At 37.3% G+C, this 17,079-nt stretch overlaps 1 protein-coding gene across 1 annotated transcript; it reads left to right on the top strand.

The window, feature by feature from the left end:
* On the top strand, positions 1–14,387 carry LOC139720474 (annexin A5-like). The gene is made up of 12 exons (XM_071631830.1): positions 1–42; positions 2,469–2,544; positions 5,967–6,061; positions 7,162–7,275; positions 8,018–8,074; positions 9,006–9,039; positions 10,281–10,360; positions 11,151–11,219; positions 12,221–12,322; positions 12,714–12,801; positions 13,575–13,687; positions 14,244–14,387. Exons 1-12 carry the CDS (start codon positions 1–3, stop codon positions 14,385–14,387), a joined length of 1,014 nt encoding a protein of 337 aa, XP_071487931.1.
* Positions 14,388–17,079: the final 2,692 nt, after the last annotated feature.

Raw genomic sequence — 17,079 nt, 5'->3', positions numbered from 1 at the left:
ATGTCTGCTCCGACACCAACTACCGAATCGACCACGCCAGTCGTAAATATTTCACTTCGATTGTAGATTTACTAATTTCTTTCTCTTCCTAGTCTTTTTTTTCATGTCTGTTTTAAAGGGTCTTGGACTTCAGATAACTGTGAGGATTTCGATTTTTGCCCTCGTATCGCGAGGGTAAAAATAAATCATTTTCTTCAAGATATATTTTGTTGACAGAGAGCACTTGCACTTTAGTAAATTTGTATATTTCCTTAATATTTCCACATTATCCGCCACACTTGATTAAGTCTCCAGCATCCGAAATGTACATGTCCATTATTGATTTCCAGGTTTGCTTGGTTTTTTTTTTCTCTCCCCTCACTGATCCGCTCTTTCTGATATCATCCACGTGAATGGCCTAATATGCCTTAACATTCTGTCGCGTTTTATACATTTAGTATCATCTGTCTCAATTTTTCAGGCTTAATATCAGAATGGCTTTTATGAATTTTCTGGATAGTCAATTTACATTTGTTCCTTCAAAAATTACTCTACCCAGCGCTTATTCATGACTTCACAAACGCTAGAGAAGACAATCAGTCAGCGACGTAAGCCATCGAGAAATATCTTACCTTTTTAACAATAACTTTGGAGTACCGTCGTAAATGTCTTGGTGATGTAAGGTATAGCTTTGCTTCTTTTAATCCTTTGTATGCCACGTTATTTCCTGTCCATGGATATGCATGAGAAATTTGTCCACACTCTACTCATTGGTGAAGTAAGTGTTAACAACGGGCTGGGCATTACCCATTTTACAAAGTAATATATTTTTATAACCAACTCACCAGGAAACAACATCATGATGATGTGGTTGTCAGTTAAATCAAGATGTTACGGTGAGGGAAATCCCAGGAAATTAAATGTTTGCGATGTGATACGCTATAATTTTCACTGCGTCGGATCGAACATTTATTGAAACTCGTAAACCGCGCGCTCATAGAGAATATTGTAGAGAGCACGGTAAGCTTTGTCCCCAAAGAGGTTGCAAATGATAGGAAAATAGTTGAGATACCTCGAAGGGTTTCTTGACTTTTCCGATGTTTATAAAGGTGAATAACTCTTTAATGTGGTAAGAGACTGGTTACTTTTTATATGTGAAGCGTCTCCTTTGTAGAATGTATAACTTTGATGAGGCAGTAGTTTAGCTGTCCCTTTATAAGTTTAGCTGTCCCTTTTATAAGCTGTAGCATTAAGAAGTTTGCAATTACTAGTATCACGAAGTTCCTGAACTAAGATGTTGTTCCCTTTACGTGTAAACTTCTGAATGTATTCATTATCTTGTCCATAATTACTTTTCGGAGAAAACTGCTAGATATAATTGTATACTCTCCAGTCACCGAAATCACTAAGCATACGCCATACGGATGCAATGTCAAACGATGACTGTAGAAACAATTTTATTTACCGAGATATCGAATCGTTCATTGTTGTCCTTACATACCATAGGAATCCATCATGATTAGTTTATTCAAAAACTAAAATTTCATGTAGATTGTAATGAATGGATTTTTTTAATGTGAACTTCTAATCTACATTTTTTCTGAAGGAAATTGCAGGCAGGGCTCCATTTGGTCTTAAAGACATCAAACACTACAGCATCAACCTATGAGGAAGTTTATTACTGTTTATTATAGTTAATTTCTGGTACCTCTTACTCGCATGCGCCGATATAACGTTAGATATATTTTCCATTTATTTCATTTAAAAAATAAAGTGCAATTACATTAAAACATTTACGTATTTAAAATTACACAAAATCAGTACAACATTGTGGTTAAGTAAAATACAGTGAATAAAAGTACAAGAAGTTTGCTGTTAGGGAAGACTTTTCGAGTTGTGAGAGTTTGATGCAGAAAGTTTAAGATTAAGTTTGCTGACTAAATCTTTTCATACATGAAAATGTCTTTAGACTTTTAGCTGTCATTTGCAACTCCCACACATCAATTACTTCATCTTTACAAAGCATTACAGACGCTAGTAGCAAGAAGGGCCGCGTACGGCGTGAGAATTCACCAAACAGAAAAAGAAAACGTCTAATAATGAAACGTTAACGAAATGTCACACATGAAATCAATCACTTTACGTACAAAAAAAAAGTATCGTGATGTGATCTGCGTCCTGCAACATCTTTTTGGGTATGTGTGTATGTGTGTGTACATGTCCATTCTGTGTCTGTTTTTATGCTCTTTCAAAGTGGTAATATTGTTCCTAAATCTAGTCTGATATGATGATTATGTATTACATAGATTTAGTATGGATCTTTGCGTTGGTCGGATCCTTTTATTTTCATTGTTTTCTGCATCCTTCACGGTGTGGGCGTATATCAGGACGTTTGTCTGCTTATCCGTTACTACAGAAGATACATGTATTTCCCACATGTTAAATTCGGTAGTAGATGAATTATATCAATATGTTCTTCTTTTTCGTAGGGAACAGTCACGGCTGCCGACCCGTTTGACAAGGATGCTGACGCCGAAGCCTTGAAGAATGCGATGGCTGGATTCGGTGAGTTCTTATATTTATGATGCTTTGAATTATACCTCTGATCTCATTTTTTTTTCTACAGATTTTTTCCCTCAATAATGACTATGCCCCCTTTCGACAGAGAGAATTTCACAAAACTTTACTTTTTGAATAAATTGCACATTTCCTCGACTTGCTACTGACGTATGTTAAGAGTAATATTATTCCCCCTGCCTTCTGAAAGAGAGAAGTCGAGTGTTCTTTTGTTATGCGAGAAAAATGGAAATATGTTGAATATTCTTTATTCTTTCTTTATATCGTTGTACTCATGTGACATGCTATAGTAGTCTTTTCATCCAGCCGTGACTGAGCAGAAACTCAATAATGACTATGCCCCCTTTCGACAGCCCTTTTAAAGTAAAGTTGACAAATCTTGATAGTCATGTCCTTTGACTCTAGAGTCGGTAGGATGATGACAGTAGAAAAAGAAACTTGAAGTTTTAAGAAAGAAAGGAAATTAAGATAGTTCGGAGTTCGGAGATCCGCAACGACGTCAGCCGGTAGCTATAACTTGACTGCGCTCCGAATCGAACTCTTTTAAAGGACAATTCCACCTTCATATACATAAGGATTGAGAGAATGCAGCAATGTTAGTAGAACACATCAGTGAAAGTTTGAGGAAAATTGGGCAATCCGTTCAAAAGTTACGAATATTTTAAGTATCTGCGCAGTCACTGCTGGAAGAGAAGACTACTACAGTGTATGATGTCACATGCGTACAACTATATAAGGAAAATAAAAAGAGAATTTCACAAAACTTTACTTTTTGAATAAAGTGCACATTTCCTCGACTTGCTACTGACGTATGTTAAGAGTAATATTATTCCCCCTGCCTTCTGAAAGAGAGAAGTCGAGTGTTCTTTTGTTATGCGAGAAAAATGGAAATATGTTGAATATTCTTTATTCTTTCTTTATATAGTTGTACTCATGTGACATCACAAGCTATAGTAGTCTTTTCATCCAGCCGTGACTGAGCAGAAACTTCAAAAATGCATTACTTTTTAACGGATTGTCTGATTTTGCTCCAACTGTCACTGATGTGTTCTACTAATATTGCTACTGCTGCATTCACTCAACCCACATGTCTATGAAGGTGAACTTGTCCTTTAAGGAAGGAAGTTGTAATGTGTCTTCGTGACGATAATGTCGTTGATGCTATGCGCATCAGGTGCTGATGTTCTTCTCTGTTTACTTCTTGATCTGGTTGTTATTAAGGTTGTGTTTGCAGATATCTTCGCGAAGTAATTCTCCTGAGCAGTTTGTTTTGTTTTACAATTTCGTAATTGCGTTCATATCTGTCATTCCACTGGACATACTAAAATGTGCACTTACTCTTTTGTAACATCACGCTGTGATTAAAATGTTTTCCCCTCTTTCTTTCGTTTTCATTCGTTTAAGTTTCAACGCGAATGAATCATGCATAAGAATGTGTATTCTATGCAAGATATCTTACTTGGTATTTACAGTCAGTCCGCAGCGCGTGCGATAATGAGGCACGAACGACAATTTTATTCAGAATCACGTTTGCGCAGTTTGTGCCCTTGAGACTGACGAAATTTCGCGATATTGCGAGAGTTTTTGCAGAGGTCGCAATAACAGCTTTCATAGCTTTCGCAGTGCATTGTTTGACCCAGGATGGTTGGGTAGGTTGTAGAGCTGATTATGCTCATTAATTTGATACCTAATTTCCTATTTTTGATCTCAATATAGTAGTCCATTTTAGCATCAAAGTAAACGATTATTTTGCCAGTGTTCAAGAAGCTTTTAGATCATAGTTTGATGTTTTGCTAGTTCCTGACTGGTATTGAAAATAGATCTCCGTAATTTCTTCGATTTCACAATCGTGAAACTTGAGCGAGTATGATCAATTAAAAAACGAAGAGGGGCACCATTTTTAAGGTTGTGAATTTTGCTGTTGAAAACATGGCAAATTGTGTTTTCTTACCGGAAGTGGGATAGTGAATGAACACGCGTGGAGTGTGTTGTTGATACCCAGGCAATGGTCGTGGACAATGACCAGGATTGGAATGCTTCATGAGGAATTCCACTATCGCAGCTAGTCTTTGTTCATTCTGAATTGTGGTGTGTGCAAGCACATGGAAACATGTGCTTACTTCTTTCATGTGCATGCATTTCACCCTGTGTCAAGAATTCAGACTAGCAGTGCTCAGGGCAATCCACATGAATAATTGATAAAGCATTCATGTGCCTTTCAGCAGAGCTCGGGACAGGTGGTAGGCAGGTCCATTGTTCAGGGTCATTGTAAGTGCACACTCACATACACATCATTGGTTTCTGTGTAAAGTTCAAGTTTTGTATAGAGAGTGAAAATTCGATCACAATCTGGAACCTAACATTTAAAAAAATCATGGATTTCATGAAACTAATATAGGCTTTCATTTTCAAATTACCTCCAACTCAATTGTACACTATTCAGCTATTACTCATATCAATGACACGTTTATCTGATACATAGTTTTTGAACTCACAGCATTGAGTCAGCAGCCAATGGATACTACGCGATGCGACACGCCGCGTCTTGCGACAGATTTCGACCAATCACAGACCCAGAATTCCGGTGCGAACGCGAGGATAATCTTTTTAAACTCGACGCTAGACATGTCTCTGAATTTTGCTAGTTCCTGACCCGTATTGAAATGAAGATGAGAAAACTTTCCCTTATTGTGATACTATATACTTTAGCGGACATAGTCTTCACCATATTTTAGAGGGGCATGAAAGATTTCAGGTTAGTTTTTTGGCGTCAAACGTGAAGGAATATTTTTGAATACAATACCGAATTCGAGAGAGATTTTTATATTCTATATTCTTCTTTTCCGATTTATTTTGATCATGAGCATATTTGCTAATGTTTTCTCTTTCAGTCGATATTAAAAGTGTCGAAAACTGACAAGAAATACTCGTTCTACACGGACTTATTCATGACCATGTATCTGCTCATTACGTATGCAAGCACCGCTCAGCCGTGCATACGACTTGAATAAATACGTGCGTTTTCGCTCACGCTGCGGACTGACTGTTTATCACTTGAAGTAATTGATTTGAGATCTGTATCAGATTTAACACATTTTAAGGTGCAGGTGATATCAATTCATTCTGAAGGAAGTTGTTCTAAGTCGCTTTTTTCATCTCTTGTTAAAGTGCGTAGCAATAATTTGAATGTTGTGAGCGAGCAAATGTGAGCGAGCAATGCGAAGGTGACGACTGGGAAGTTTGATATATTTGAGTGGTTGCATGTTTAAGCGTACGTGACGGTATAGTCTGTCTCTACGTGCTGTGTGTTACTGAATGTGTTGCCTCAAAGTATAGTATACACTAATTGCGCAAACTCAGAGCCAACGAGCTTACGTCATAATCACGTGTTGATTTGCCGACCAATCCAGGTACTGACGAGGACGCTATCAACAAGATTATGACGAAACGCTCCAACGCGCAGCGACAGGAGATAGCCGCGGCCTACAAGACCAAGTACACTGAGGTATGAGCACATTTAGCGGCTTTGCCGACGGCCCTGGCCGCTCTGTAACTTTGGAGTCCGTAGAGTCTATAACAAAATCAGGCTCGCCTCTATATCTACTCTACAGACTGCAACAGCGCCAGGGCCCTCGATAAGAGGCTAGAGTAGAGTGGGACCAAACACGAATGTGGTCATAAAGAAATTTTTGTCTCATTTAAAAGAACAGCAGTGTTATGAATAATTGAAGTGTCGTGAACATGAATTACCATTTAGGATGAATTAGAAACGTCATGAAATTTAAGAGCAACCAAAACCATGCAATTGATCAGGAGATTCGATATTAATACTATGACGTATAATGAAGGTGTGACCAATGACAACAACTCTACATGGGATGAAAGGTTACAGTCCAATATGACACCTTTCTCCTAACAGAGGGAATTTATCAGTAAATACATCGACCACGTATATTGGATTTCTTACCTTCTTTAAAAATTGTTTTAAGAGAAATATGGTCTCGTTTAGCAAGTTCAGTATCTTCGAAACGAGTTACCGTGCGTGAAGATATTTGATCATAAGCAGGTACAGCTGTATTATAATCCGTGTGTGCTTAACAAGAAAGTTAATTTTTAGCTATACTATTTCCTTTTTGAAGTGCCATCTAACTTTTCCCCCCAAGAACAATGAATTTTAATGTTGTTGTCCTGGAGACATGACGCTCTACTTTCTCTGTTAAAATTGTCGTAAGAGATGTTATAATCTTCCAATTTTACCACGAAGTAGATTTGACGTATAGACAAAATGATTAATCATGTATCAAGCTAACTCTTTTAACATAATTAAATACATTATTTTATTAGTGAAATATTGAGCAAACAAAATTGTATTGTTGAGGGATTCGAACCCGAGACCTCCGGTTTGCAAGACTGGTGCTCTACCGACTGAACTATAATGAGCCCTATAGTGCAATGTTTGTCCTTTTCTGGTATACAAAGAAACAAACCAACAGTTAGACTTTGGTAAACTTGTCACGTTGTATGTAGTTTTACCGGCAGCCGTTTGGCATAGGTTGCCAATTGCATCCTGTTGTTGAAACGCGATATGTGACTCTCTTCCCTCAGAACTTGATCGACTGTCTGAAGGACGAGCTGAGCGGCGACTATCGGCTGACAGTCAGCTGTATGCTCGACGACCCGGCACTTATGCTGGCCAAGTTCGTCAACAGGATCCTCAAAGTAAATCATTGTCAAAATTTCGTCATAGCGCCCTCTATGTATCGTGACTGCCAACAAAGACACAAAACTGAAACTCGTTCATAATAGTATGTATTTATTCAAGTTCATGAAATTCTTCCGTCGAGATGCTTTCATTGCAGCAGCAGCAGCAGCAGCTGCTGCAACTGATTGACAAATTGCCCTGCATCGACGTAAATAAGCACTGAATTGATCAGTGTTTTGGTAGTAGCCATGATAAAAAAATCATGGGCGTACATACCAACTTGAGCGGGATCAGGAGGTCGAGGGTTCGAATCCCGCTCGAGTATGATTGTACGCCCATGATCTTTTATCACGGCCTCCTACTAAAACACTGATCAATTCAGTGCTTATTTACGTCGACGCAGGGCAATTTGTCAATCAGTTGCAGTATGTATTCAAATTATGCTGCCAGCATAACAGTAACCCTCTCTGTGCCAACATGGCCAATAAGTCAAACGTGTGTAAATTTCACACACAATACCTATGGACAAAAGATTAATCTGTCAGCCCTTTCATAACCTCTATCTGTAATTGTCATTCCTGATGTGTATGCGCAATTCTATGCGGTATTGAACAAGTCAAGTTTTTCAACGTAATACGCATTCATGTGCGTGCGTATTTCAAAATGTATGTTTGCTTGCAGACTGCTTACCAATATACATAACCTATGCCCATCTAAATAAAACATAAATATTATTGTGTTTTATACTTTGAATTCCAGGATGGTGACTGCAAGTCCGTGCAACTTCTAGAAATAATCTTCCCTCTCAAGCCCACTGTAAGTTCTTGATGTTTTTTGCAATGAACATTATAACTATATATCTAAAGAAAAATAGTAAATAGATGTAATATGTATAATCATTAATATTCGCAACGTTAGTACTGACAAGCCAAACAGCATATCTTTTTGACAAAGGGTAGTTAAGATGAGAATCGACTTGACCACTGATATACTGAAACATTTAACCAGCTCACAAATACTTTGAAAGTTTAACAGTCGGTTTTTAGTGTGTTTGTTTGTTTGTTTGTTTGTTTGTTTGTTTGTTTGTTGTTTCGTTTGAGTTTTAATCAAAGAGATGTCCAAGTATCTTTTCATTTATTTCCGTATACATACACATGTATGGGAAAACTTAAAAACAAAATGGCCCCGGTCATCTGCCCTTATTTGTAATCTTGTCGAATTTTCCTCTTTTTAATCATTCCTCACTCTACACCACTGTCCGGAGAATGACTCTAACTATCTACCTTGTGTCATCTACAACACAAATGTTTTACCACGTATGCATGAAATCGTCAAACAAGGGGTCAAAATTCTTAAATTCATTCACACTACACTTGTCTGAATACAACATTATATCAAAATAAAGAGATTACTTGATGCAGTTTCTATGCAACAAAACAATTATAGCTGAATACTAATTTGCATTTTACCAGGCGAATGCATCTCTGACAGTGGTGGCTGTTGCCTTTGATATAATAATCACTTCGGTTCTGATACTTTTCAATGTTGGAACAGTGATAAAGAAACGATTTTCTTGAATGGAACGGCAAGCAATAAAAAACAAAGAACTCTCCCTCTGGAAATCAGAACTTTTCAGTGGTGCATATTTTTCTCTGATGATACTTTGAAATGTAGGCAAGGAGCGTCAGAAGTTATAGTACACTTGCTATTAAATGTCTCCCTCTTTACGCTCTGTCGGCGAATGTAGGAGGTACTGGCCGTGGCGGCGGCGTACAATGAAGGCAAGTATAGACAGATGTAATAATGTAATCTGTTGAATCATTTAAAATTCTTCTCAAAACTCATCTGTTTAGTCAGTTGTATTTTTTTTCCCTGGAGGCGCACACAGTCAGTTATTAATTATTATATCACTGTATCACATGCATTTTTCTTCTTCTTCTTCTTCTTTTGTTACTGTTATGCTGGTTTTGCTAATGTTACTGAGTTTTCTAGCCTTTTTTATGAATAGCACCAGTGCGCTTAGAAACACCAGTATGAAGTGCCATATAAATGCAATTATTATTATTATTATTAGAATTATTATTATTATTATTATTATTATTATGTAATCATGTATGTCAAAATCTAATACAGAAGCATGCCTATAATGTTATAGATAGATGGATGGATGGATAGACAGATAGATAGGTAGATAGATAGAGAGAGAGAGAGAGAGAGAGATAGATAGAGAAGAGGATAGTAGATAGGCCTTTGTGCACACGCACTCACCGATATATACCTCACATACGAATTTATATAATTCATGTATGTACTCATTATAATGGCTAGATTGTCACAGATGGGAAAGGGTCATATCCGTTTACAAAAAAGCAGAAGCTGTGATTTCTACAGCAATCATCATTTTGTTTGCAAAGGTCGCAAGGATTGAATCTCCCGTTAAAAATATTACCCCTGTCACGTGATCACGTTTATCCAATCACTGGCCGATGTCTGGCGTATCTGAAAGATGTAATATTAACATGTTTTGCTGAGAATGCTTCAACCGCATTGTTAACATTGGCGTATAAAAATGGAGCGTTCAATCATTTTTCTCCGTGTGAATTCGCAAGGGTGAATGATAGTAGATTCAGCAATGAATACTCTCCTTCGCACTAAGATCATGTTTTTTTTTTGATTGATAGGATCACACTACTTTCATTTAAGTTGTCGTTGTCAATATCGAAAAACTATTATTATGAAGAACTTTATTTTCATAGCCATTCATGTTGAGCAAAAGTATCATTGACATGTATATCAACTTAATACCCCCTGCTGTGTCATGTGTTATTGCTACTATTTTAAGTAACACTGATATAAATATATTAATGATGTATTATCCTATTTTGTGGTTTTAAAGTCCAAAATTGCTTTTTATTATGTTTCTTGGTTGTCCTTTTAAAACATTTTGCCAATGATATCAAATCAAGAACCCATTTTATGATTTAACTTCTAAAGAACATTGTTCTGACTTTTGATTACTCAGCCTTTTCTACAAAGATGTCAGATGACGTCATGAATGGTCTGGACAGTCCCTTTAAGACCGTACTCGGCAACATTATCGCTGTAAGTCTAAGGGCAAATTAGAGAGGAAAAAAAAACCCTACGTGAAAATAATTATTCGCACTGAAATTACTCCTGAATAAAGACTAACACCGCACTGCAGGGAAGTTTTATGCATGGACACTTTAAGTAAAGCAACTTTTCGAAAGAGTCATCACGTGATGTGCAGACCACGGAGTCTTATCACGTGACGTACAGACCACGGAGTCTTATCACGTGATATGCCTCCTCTCAATCTGCATGTCGTATGAAACGTTAGGCACTTACTTGGACGATTTTGCTCTAGACGTGTATTGCAATATTGTGGATTCGATATTATCAATTTCAGACACTGTATTGATTTTTCTTTGTCGGTGAATTCCTTTTCATGATCACCTGTATTGCGCTACTAAGAAGGAAGTATAATTATACCTCAGAGATCAAGCACTTCCATTTCTACTGACACACATATTGTTTTTTTTTTTTTTTGGGGGGGGGGGGTTTACGCTGAACGTGACACCAACAAAAATGTGGTTAGATTCACGCGAATACTTGCTTCGTTATGGGTAAACTTTCTCTATTCTGTGAATTCATGAAAAGAAAGGAAAATCAACGAAATAGATACCTAATATATTAAGTATTGCCATCAAATACAATGACCCAGTCACATTCTTTGTCTTCAAAGTTTATCTTCGATGCATTCGGATCTAGGCAATCTGTTCACTACGATACTATGAACTCTTCAGTGATTTTGTAATAGGACATGATTATTATCAGGCTGTGGGTTAACCTTTGTGTCTTTCCACTATTTCAGGGTGAGCGTTCAGCTGAGCCGGACGCCAACCCCGAGTACGCCAAAACTGACGCGGACTACCTCGTACAGGTGAGAAAGATCGACAATGGATAATTTTGGATTTAATCTTACAATAGTATGTCTAAATTTGTTTAGTTTTTTTTTTTTGTCTGGAGATTTTACGTGAGTGTGATGAAGAGAGAAGAGTGAATGAAACGGTCTTACTAATGGTTTAAATGCCAAAATCGATCAATCCATTTTTATCATCTTAAACAGAAGACATTGTAGGCACGAGCAGTGACAGAAGGTCGCAGTCCTTCAAGAGTCGCGTCCATAACCACTTTTTGCAGAGTGTATAGCATATTATCTATCAGGCCCCACTATTTTCTTTTTGTCATTATCCCTATCTTAAGCTGCATGCGAACCCTTGATTAGGCCATGAGGTTGACACGTATAGTGCACAGCTGCATTGTATGCATGAATTAAACGGCTGAAAAAAAGAAACGATTTGAGGTATATGTGATAACTTAAGTGATATACGCATGATAGTTACATGTACTTATCAATGTTTTCGACGGACAATATCAGTGGCAGCCAAGTTAAAGCCACTAAAAATGATAGCTGGTGATATCACTGGGCAATATTATTCTCTTGTTCATTTGTATTTATTTTATGATACTTTTTTATGTTCTTATTCAGCCGGTATAAAAAAAAAAACCAATTACTACCCTCATTGTTAGGAATACACTTTTGCTTAATGATGATGATGAGAATGATATAATGCAGTCTTTTTATATTTCATTACAGGAAAAAGAACAATCCGTTTTTTCTTTATTGCTGCGCTGGACTTTTTAAGTCATCAATTAGCTCATCTTCTTACAATGACAAAACTTCTACGGAGTGTATTATACGTTATTGAACATAATATCTTTGCTTTGAAAAGTAATACATTGGCGCTACTTTCAACATATTTCGCATTTGAGTGTAACGTTTGCCGTGAGTATGACGTCATAATTATTTACGTATTTTGGATTTCGTGAGTATGACGTCATAATCATTTACTCATTTGGGATTCTGCAACTTACTCGCAGACTGACCCGAAGGATTGGCAACTACCCAATGAGAGACTTGACGAGGTGTTCGGCAAAGCAAGCATCTCTCACCTGGTTGAAGTGTTCAAGCAAGCTGATCAGGTACACGCCCACTTTAACTAGTCTTCCTTTCATCCGCCAGCAGCTTTTACATTTGCTTCACATTTCACTGATGCTTTATACACCATCCGCAATGACAAATATGAATATGAAAGGAGAAACCTAAGTAAACGTCAACATTGAATAGCTTCATTCCAGATAATGAATCCTTTTATCAATGTTCACATGCAAGGAAACGGTGAACAATATGTACGAAGAAGAGGGTCTCTTGTTAGCAATTGGGATCTCTCAAGCATGGTAAAACAACAACAACAACAACAAAGAGATTAAGAAATTGAAAATTCGGCTGTAAAAATGAACGTTCTTTAGTCATCTTATCACAGACGACGGTTTAATATCTGTTTTTTTTTTTCTTTTCCTTTGTCTCTCACAGCAATTTGTTGCAGCCAAAAAGAGCTTAGTGAAAGTTGTGCAGGACAGCGCGATGTCTGAAGAACAGAAGGCTGCATTCATGGTCATGAGTAAGTGCAATGCGTTAAAAAATATATAATGTACCTTAATCGGTTCCATTGGTCTGGCTGTTGGTCATGGAAAATTAATGAATTATCATCATGTGATTGAAGAGCGTGAAGTCTTTAGCAATAAACATAGACGTGTGTTCATAACTTATATAATTTATTAGTTATATAATTTCATAAGTCATTACTCTGGGGCAATAAACGAGACTGTCACTGACTATCAAAATTGTATGTCTGGCCAAGAATACGGGGAAGCACTTTTCATTTGATTTAACCCAAGGAAGTAACTGAATGATGATCATAATTATGTTCAAGTGTTGATGATATTTCATCCCTTCAATTGAATTGGGCGTTTTTTGTGTTTTTTTTTCTATAAATAAGCTAGTACCCAATATTCTCATATATAACCTTAGCAAAAGCAGAAACGTATTGCTATGTTGGTTGTTAGGGTTGGAGAACCGGAAGAGTGATAGACATGTTATTTTTCATTGTCTTGCATTGCGTAAACATGTTGTCTTTACGTCTTTGTTAATAGCTTTTTTTAATTCTCACAACGTAGATGTACAAAAGAGTATTATTGATTAGGCATTTTGATATTCGCGTAATTCTTCCACTCTGCTATAAACGGATTTTTCAAGTGTTAAACATCAAGGGTTGATCTTGATAACAACGCATAAAGTATCGCTTAGAACAGGTCCTCGACAATACTTAAACTGATGATGTGATCACAGTTGCCATGACAACAGCTCTACCCGTCCTTTTAATCTCCCTTACAGTCAAGAGCCTCTATACTCCTATTGCCTTCTACGCTGATGGGCTCTACTACTCCATGAAGGGACTCGGTACCAAGGACGAAAAGCTCATCAGAATCATCGTCGGGCGCTCTGAGGTATTCTAACAGCGTCTTTTAGCTTCTTTCATTTTGATTAGAAACTTCAGATACTTATTTCTACTGTACGGACCCGGATGTAATACACACTCTATAGATTCTAATTTAACCTGGGACAATACGTCGTGGAGGAGGAGCGAGGAATCTTTTAGAACGTAATAATGGGGGCGCTGTGGCATAGTGGATAAGACTCCAGACTCCCGATCGGAGGACCCGAGTTCGAATCCCGGCCAGTGCTTACGTTGATGTTTTGCCTATCATGTCCCTCTCGGCCCTGGCGACGCAAGGGTAATAAATAATGGCAGTGCCCTCTGGTAGAGCAGTGGCAGCACTGAAGAGGCTACCCTGGGTTAATAAACCTTATTACATTATTGTTATTATTATTATTGTTGTTATTATTATTATTATTATTATTATTATTATTATTATTATTATTATTATTATTAATAGAGTAATTTTCCCTTTTAACGCCAAAGTGAAACATGAAAGAGTATTTCCCTGACACGGCCCAGTCACTTAATTGTTTTTGTTTGCACGTTTTCTCTCACTTCCACAGATCGACCTAGGGACGATCAAGGCAAAGTTCCAGACCGCCTACTCCACGTCTCTGGCCGATATGGTGACAAGCGACACGAGCGGAGACTACAAGAACATCTTACTGGGAATCATCAACGCCGATGCGCCACCTGCCTCCTCTTAAGTAACTAAGGAGTCGGGACCAGATGTACATACTTTACAAACTGGCTGGGAGGAAGTAACTATCTGTGTGTTTTATATCCGTGACTTAGATAACTTTTATGATAGAATATGTTTCTCTCTTTAACCCCCCCCCCCCTCCCTCTCTGTCTGTCTCTCTGTTTCTGTCACTCTGTTTCACTCTCATACCTATAAAAAAAATGATAAACTACATATCCGAGTCATAGAAATGTTTTGTCATTTCTTTTATTCAATTCTAATCTCTTTCTCTCCTATTGAATTATATTGGAAAACTATATAAATATATTCGTGTTAGATTAAGCTTTGTACTCTCGTTCTCTGTTGATTTCTTTACATCTCCCTCCCTCCCCCGTCTGTCTATCTATCTTTCTATCATTCTATCGTTCTATCTATCTTCATCTCTATCTCTTTCTATAATACATATTATCTATCTTTCCCCATATATCACTCTCTTGCTTATAAGAAAAGAAACGAAAAGATGTATTTATCCATCGGAATCATAACCTTGTATCATTAGTAATCAACAATTCGCTATTTTAGTGAAGATTATTTACCTTACAAACTGTGAGAACTTATTTTTCTTTTCTGTTTTTCTCCTTCTTATATTCCACTGAGACAATTCCAATATAACATAATGCATTATATAACTCAGAAAATACTTAGGCAAATAATGAGCTCGGCATCTTTCGGGTCATGATGTCACTACTCGTTATTGGAAGCACGTGACCGGTTGACGTCACAAGCTGCTGTATCTTAAAATCAATGCCCAAATTTGCTCTACCTGTAGAAGTTGCAACCGTCAATTTACTCATTTGCGTTTGCATACTCATTGATCATCTTCACTTGGAATGATGAAAGCTGGTATCGAGCGATTAGAGTAATGGATTTTGAAGAGTCGAAGTGCATTAACCTTTAGCATGTCAGGTCTCTTTAAAACCTTTCACCAAACTTTCGATACTAGCGTATAAGTGTGTAATCATACTATTATGCTGCATTTCACCTACTGAGTATATTCCATGTGAGTGCGTAGATGTTCACAGGTATAAGTCGTAATCTAAGCAAATCGGTACAATTTCCTCGATTTTTGTGTTTCTAAATTTTGCTAGATCTTATTTCTTTCTATTTTTTTTTTGAAAGAACAAAATATGTTTTCATATGATTGAAGCCAAGGCATTGTATTTCATGAGCTGATGTAAGATGATGACGGTTCAGCTGTAATAATGACGGGTTAAAGCTAGAGTGGGTGTTTGCCTTCGTAGTGGTTAAATGTGAACCATTATTATGAGATGTATACGAATTGATGATAATTATGAATTTTTGTGTGTACCGAAATTAAAAGGTATCCACCAGAACGGGATTAAACGAAAAAGAAAAAGAAAAGAATCTCAAGCTTGACATGATTATATACTTTGGTGGCAGAATCTGCTGAGTTGCTTTAATACAGGGGGAAATACATTTTATATGTTTACTCGTTTAATATCTCTTGTGAACCACGGCAGTGTGTGGCGTGTTCGTGTGTGTGATTTGAGAGGTTGATTGCAAAGGAGTTAACTTGATTCTTGTTAATGTGAGATATTTGCGATTGTTGCTGAAAAAAAAAGGAAAAAAAAGACATTCTTACTCATAACTTCACGAATATCCCTTGCTATAATATAACAAGTGAGGTACAGTGCACTCCCGTTTACAACGAACACGGTTATAACGAAATTTCGTTTTAACGAAGTAAATCTTCTGGTCCCAAAATTATCACCATTAAAGTCTATGGTACAAAATTCGCTTATAACGAACACGGTTATAGCAAAATTTCCGTTATAACGAAGTCTTTTCCGAGCGCCACAGACAAAGAAAAACAAAAGAAATGTGCTCCGTTATAACGAAATGCGAATTGCTTTCGAAAATACGTAGCGGAACAAGCATTTATAGTGTCTCTGCATGGGTGAACGCTTCACACCTGCAGGTCGCTCCTTGTGTCACGCACAGATTCTGAGGGGAACTTGCGTTTATTATTGTGATACAGTTATCCCATCACATTTCACATAGCTTTCCAGTGTATGAGGAGTATTCGGCAAACAGAATATGATATATATACGTGGTTTCCTTGTTTTCGTTATATATTGTATTTGCTCGGTTATAACGAAATTTGGTTATGACGAAAGAAAACTGCCGGTCCCGAGCATTTCGTTATAACGGGAGTGCACTGTATCACTGGGAAGGTTTTGAATTGCTCTATCTGATGATGGAATTACTTTGGATTTTTAAAGATGGCGCTTAGCCCCATTGACCACCTAACTCTTCATTTAAAAATTTCGTTTGTAGATCCATGATGTGTGTATGTGTGTGTGTGTGTGTACGTAAGTGTAACGTATTTATTTTCTTGCAAGGTACAGAAAGAGAAGAGTGTTTTGAGATCACATTTACCTTTTCATGCTTATTGGGTATGAAATACAATACATGTAGCATGTAGGAATCCTATGTATTATGGTGTCCATAAAGGTCATCGCACACTACACGACTCACGACTATACGACTGGCAGACCTTGGATCTGAAATAAATAAGCATGTTTATTCTGAGGCCATTGTGATTTATTTCGGATCCAAAGTCTGTCAGTAGTGCGACCGTGTGCTGTGGCCTTAAAGCGTGTGGTGTGTTTGTGTGTGTTTGTAAGTGGCTCTGG

This window comes from Diadema antillarum, unplaced genomic scaffold, assembly GCF_040938485.1.
Source record: "Diadema antillarum isolate AM-2024a unplaced genomic scaffold, OU_Dant_1.0 scf00000128, whole genome shotgun sequence".
NCBI lineage: Eukaryota > Metazoa > Echinodermata > Echinoidea > Diadematoida > Diadematidae > Diadema > Diadema antillarum.
The sequence above is the reverse complement of the archived record's forward strand: the minus strand, read 5'-3'. Positions and strand labels throughout refer to the sequence as shown.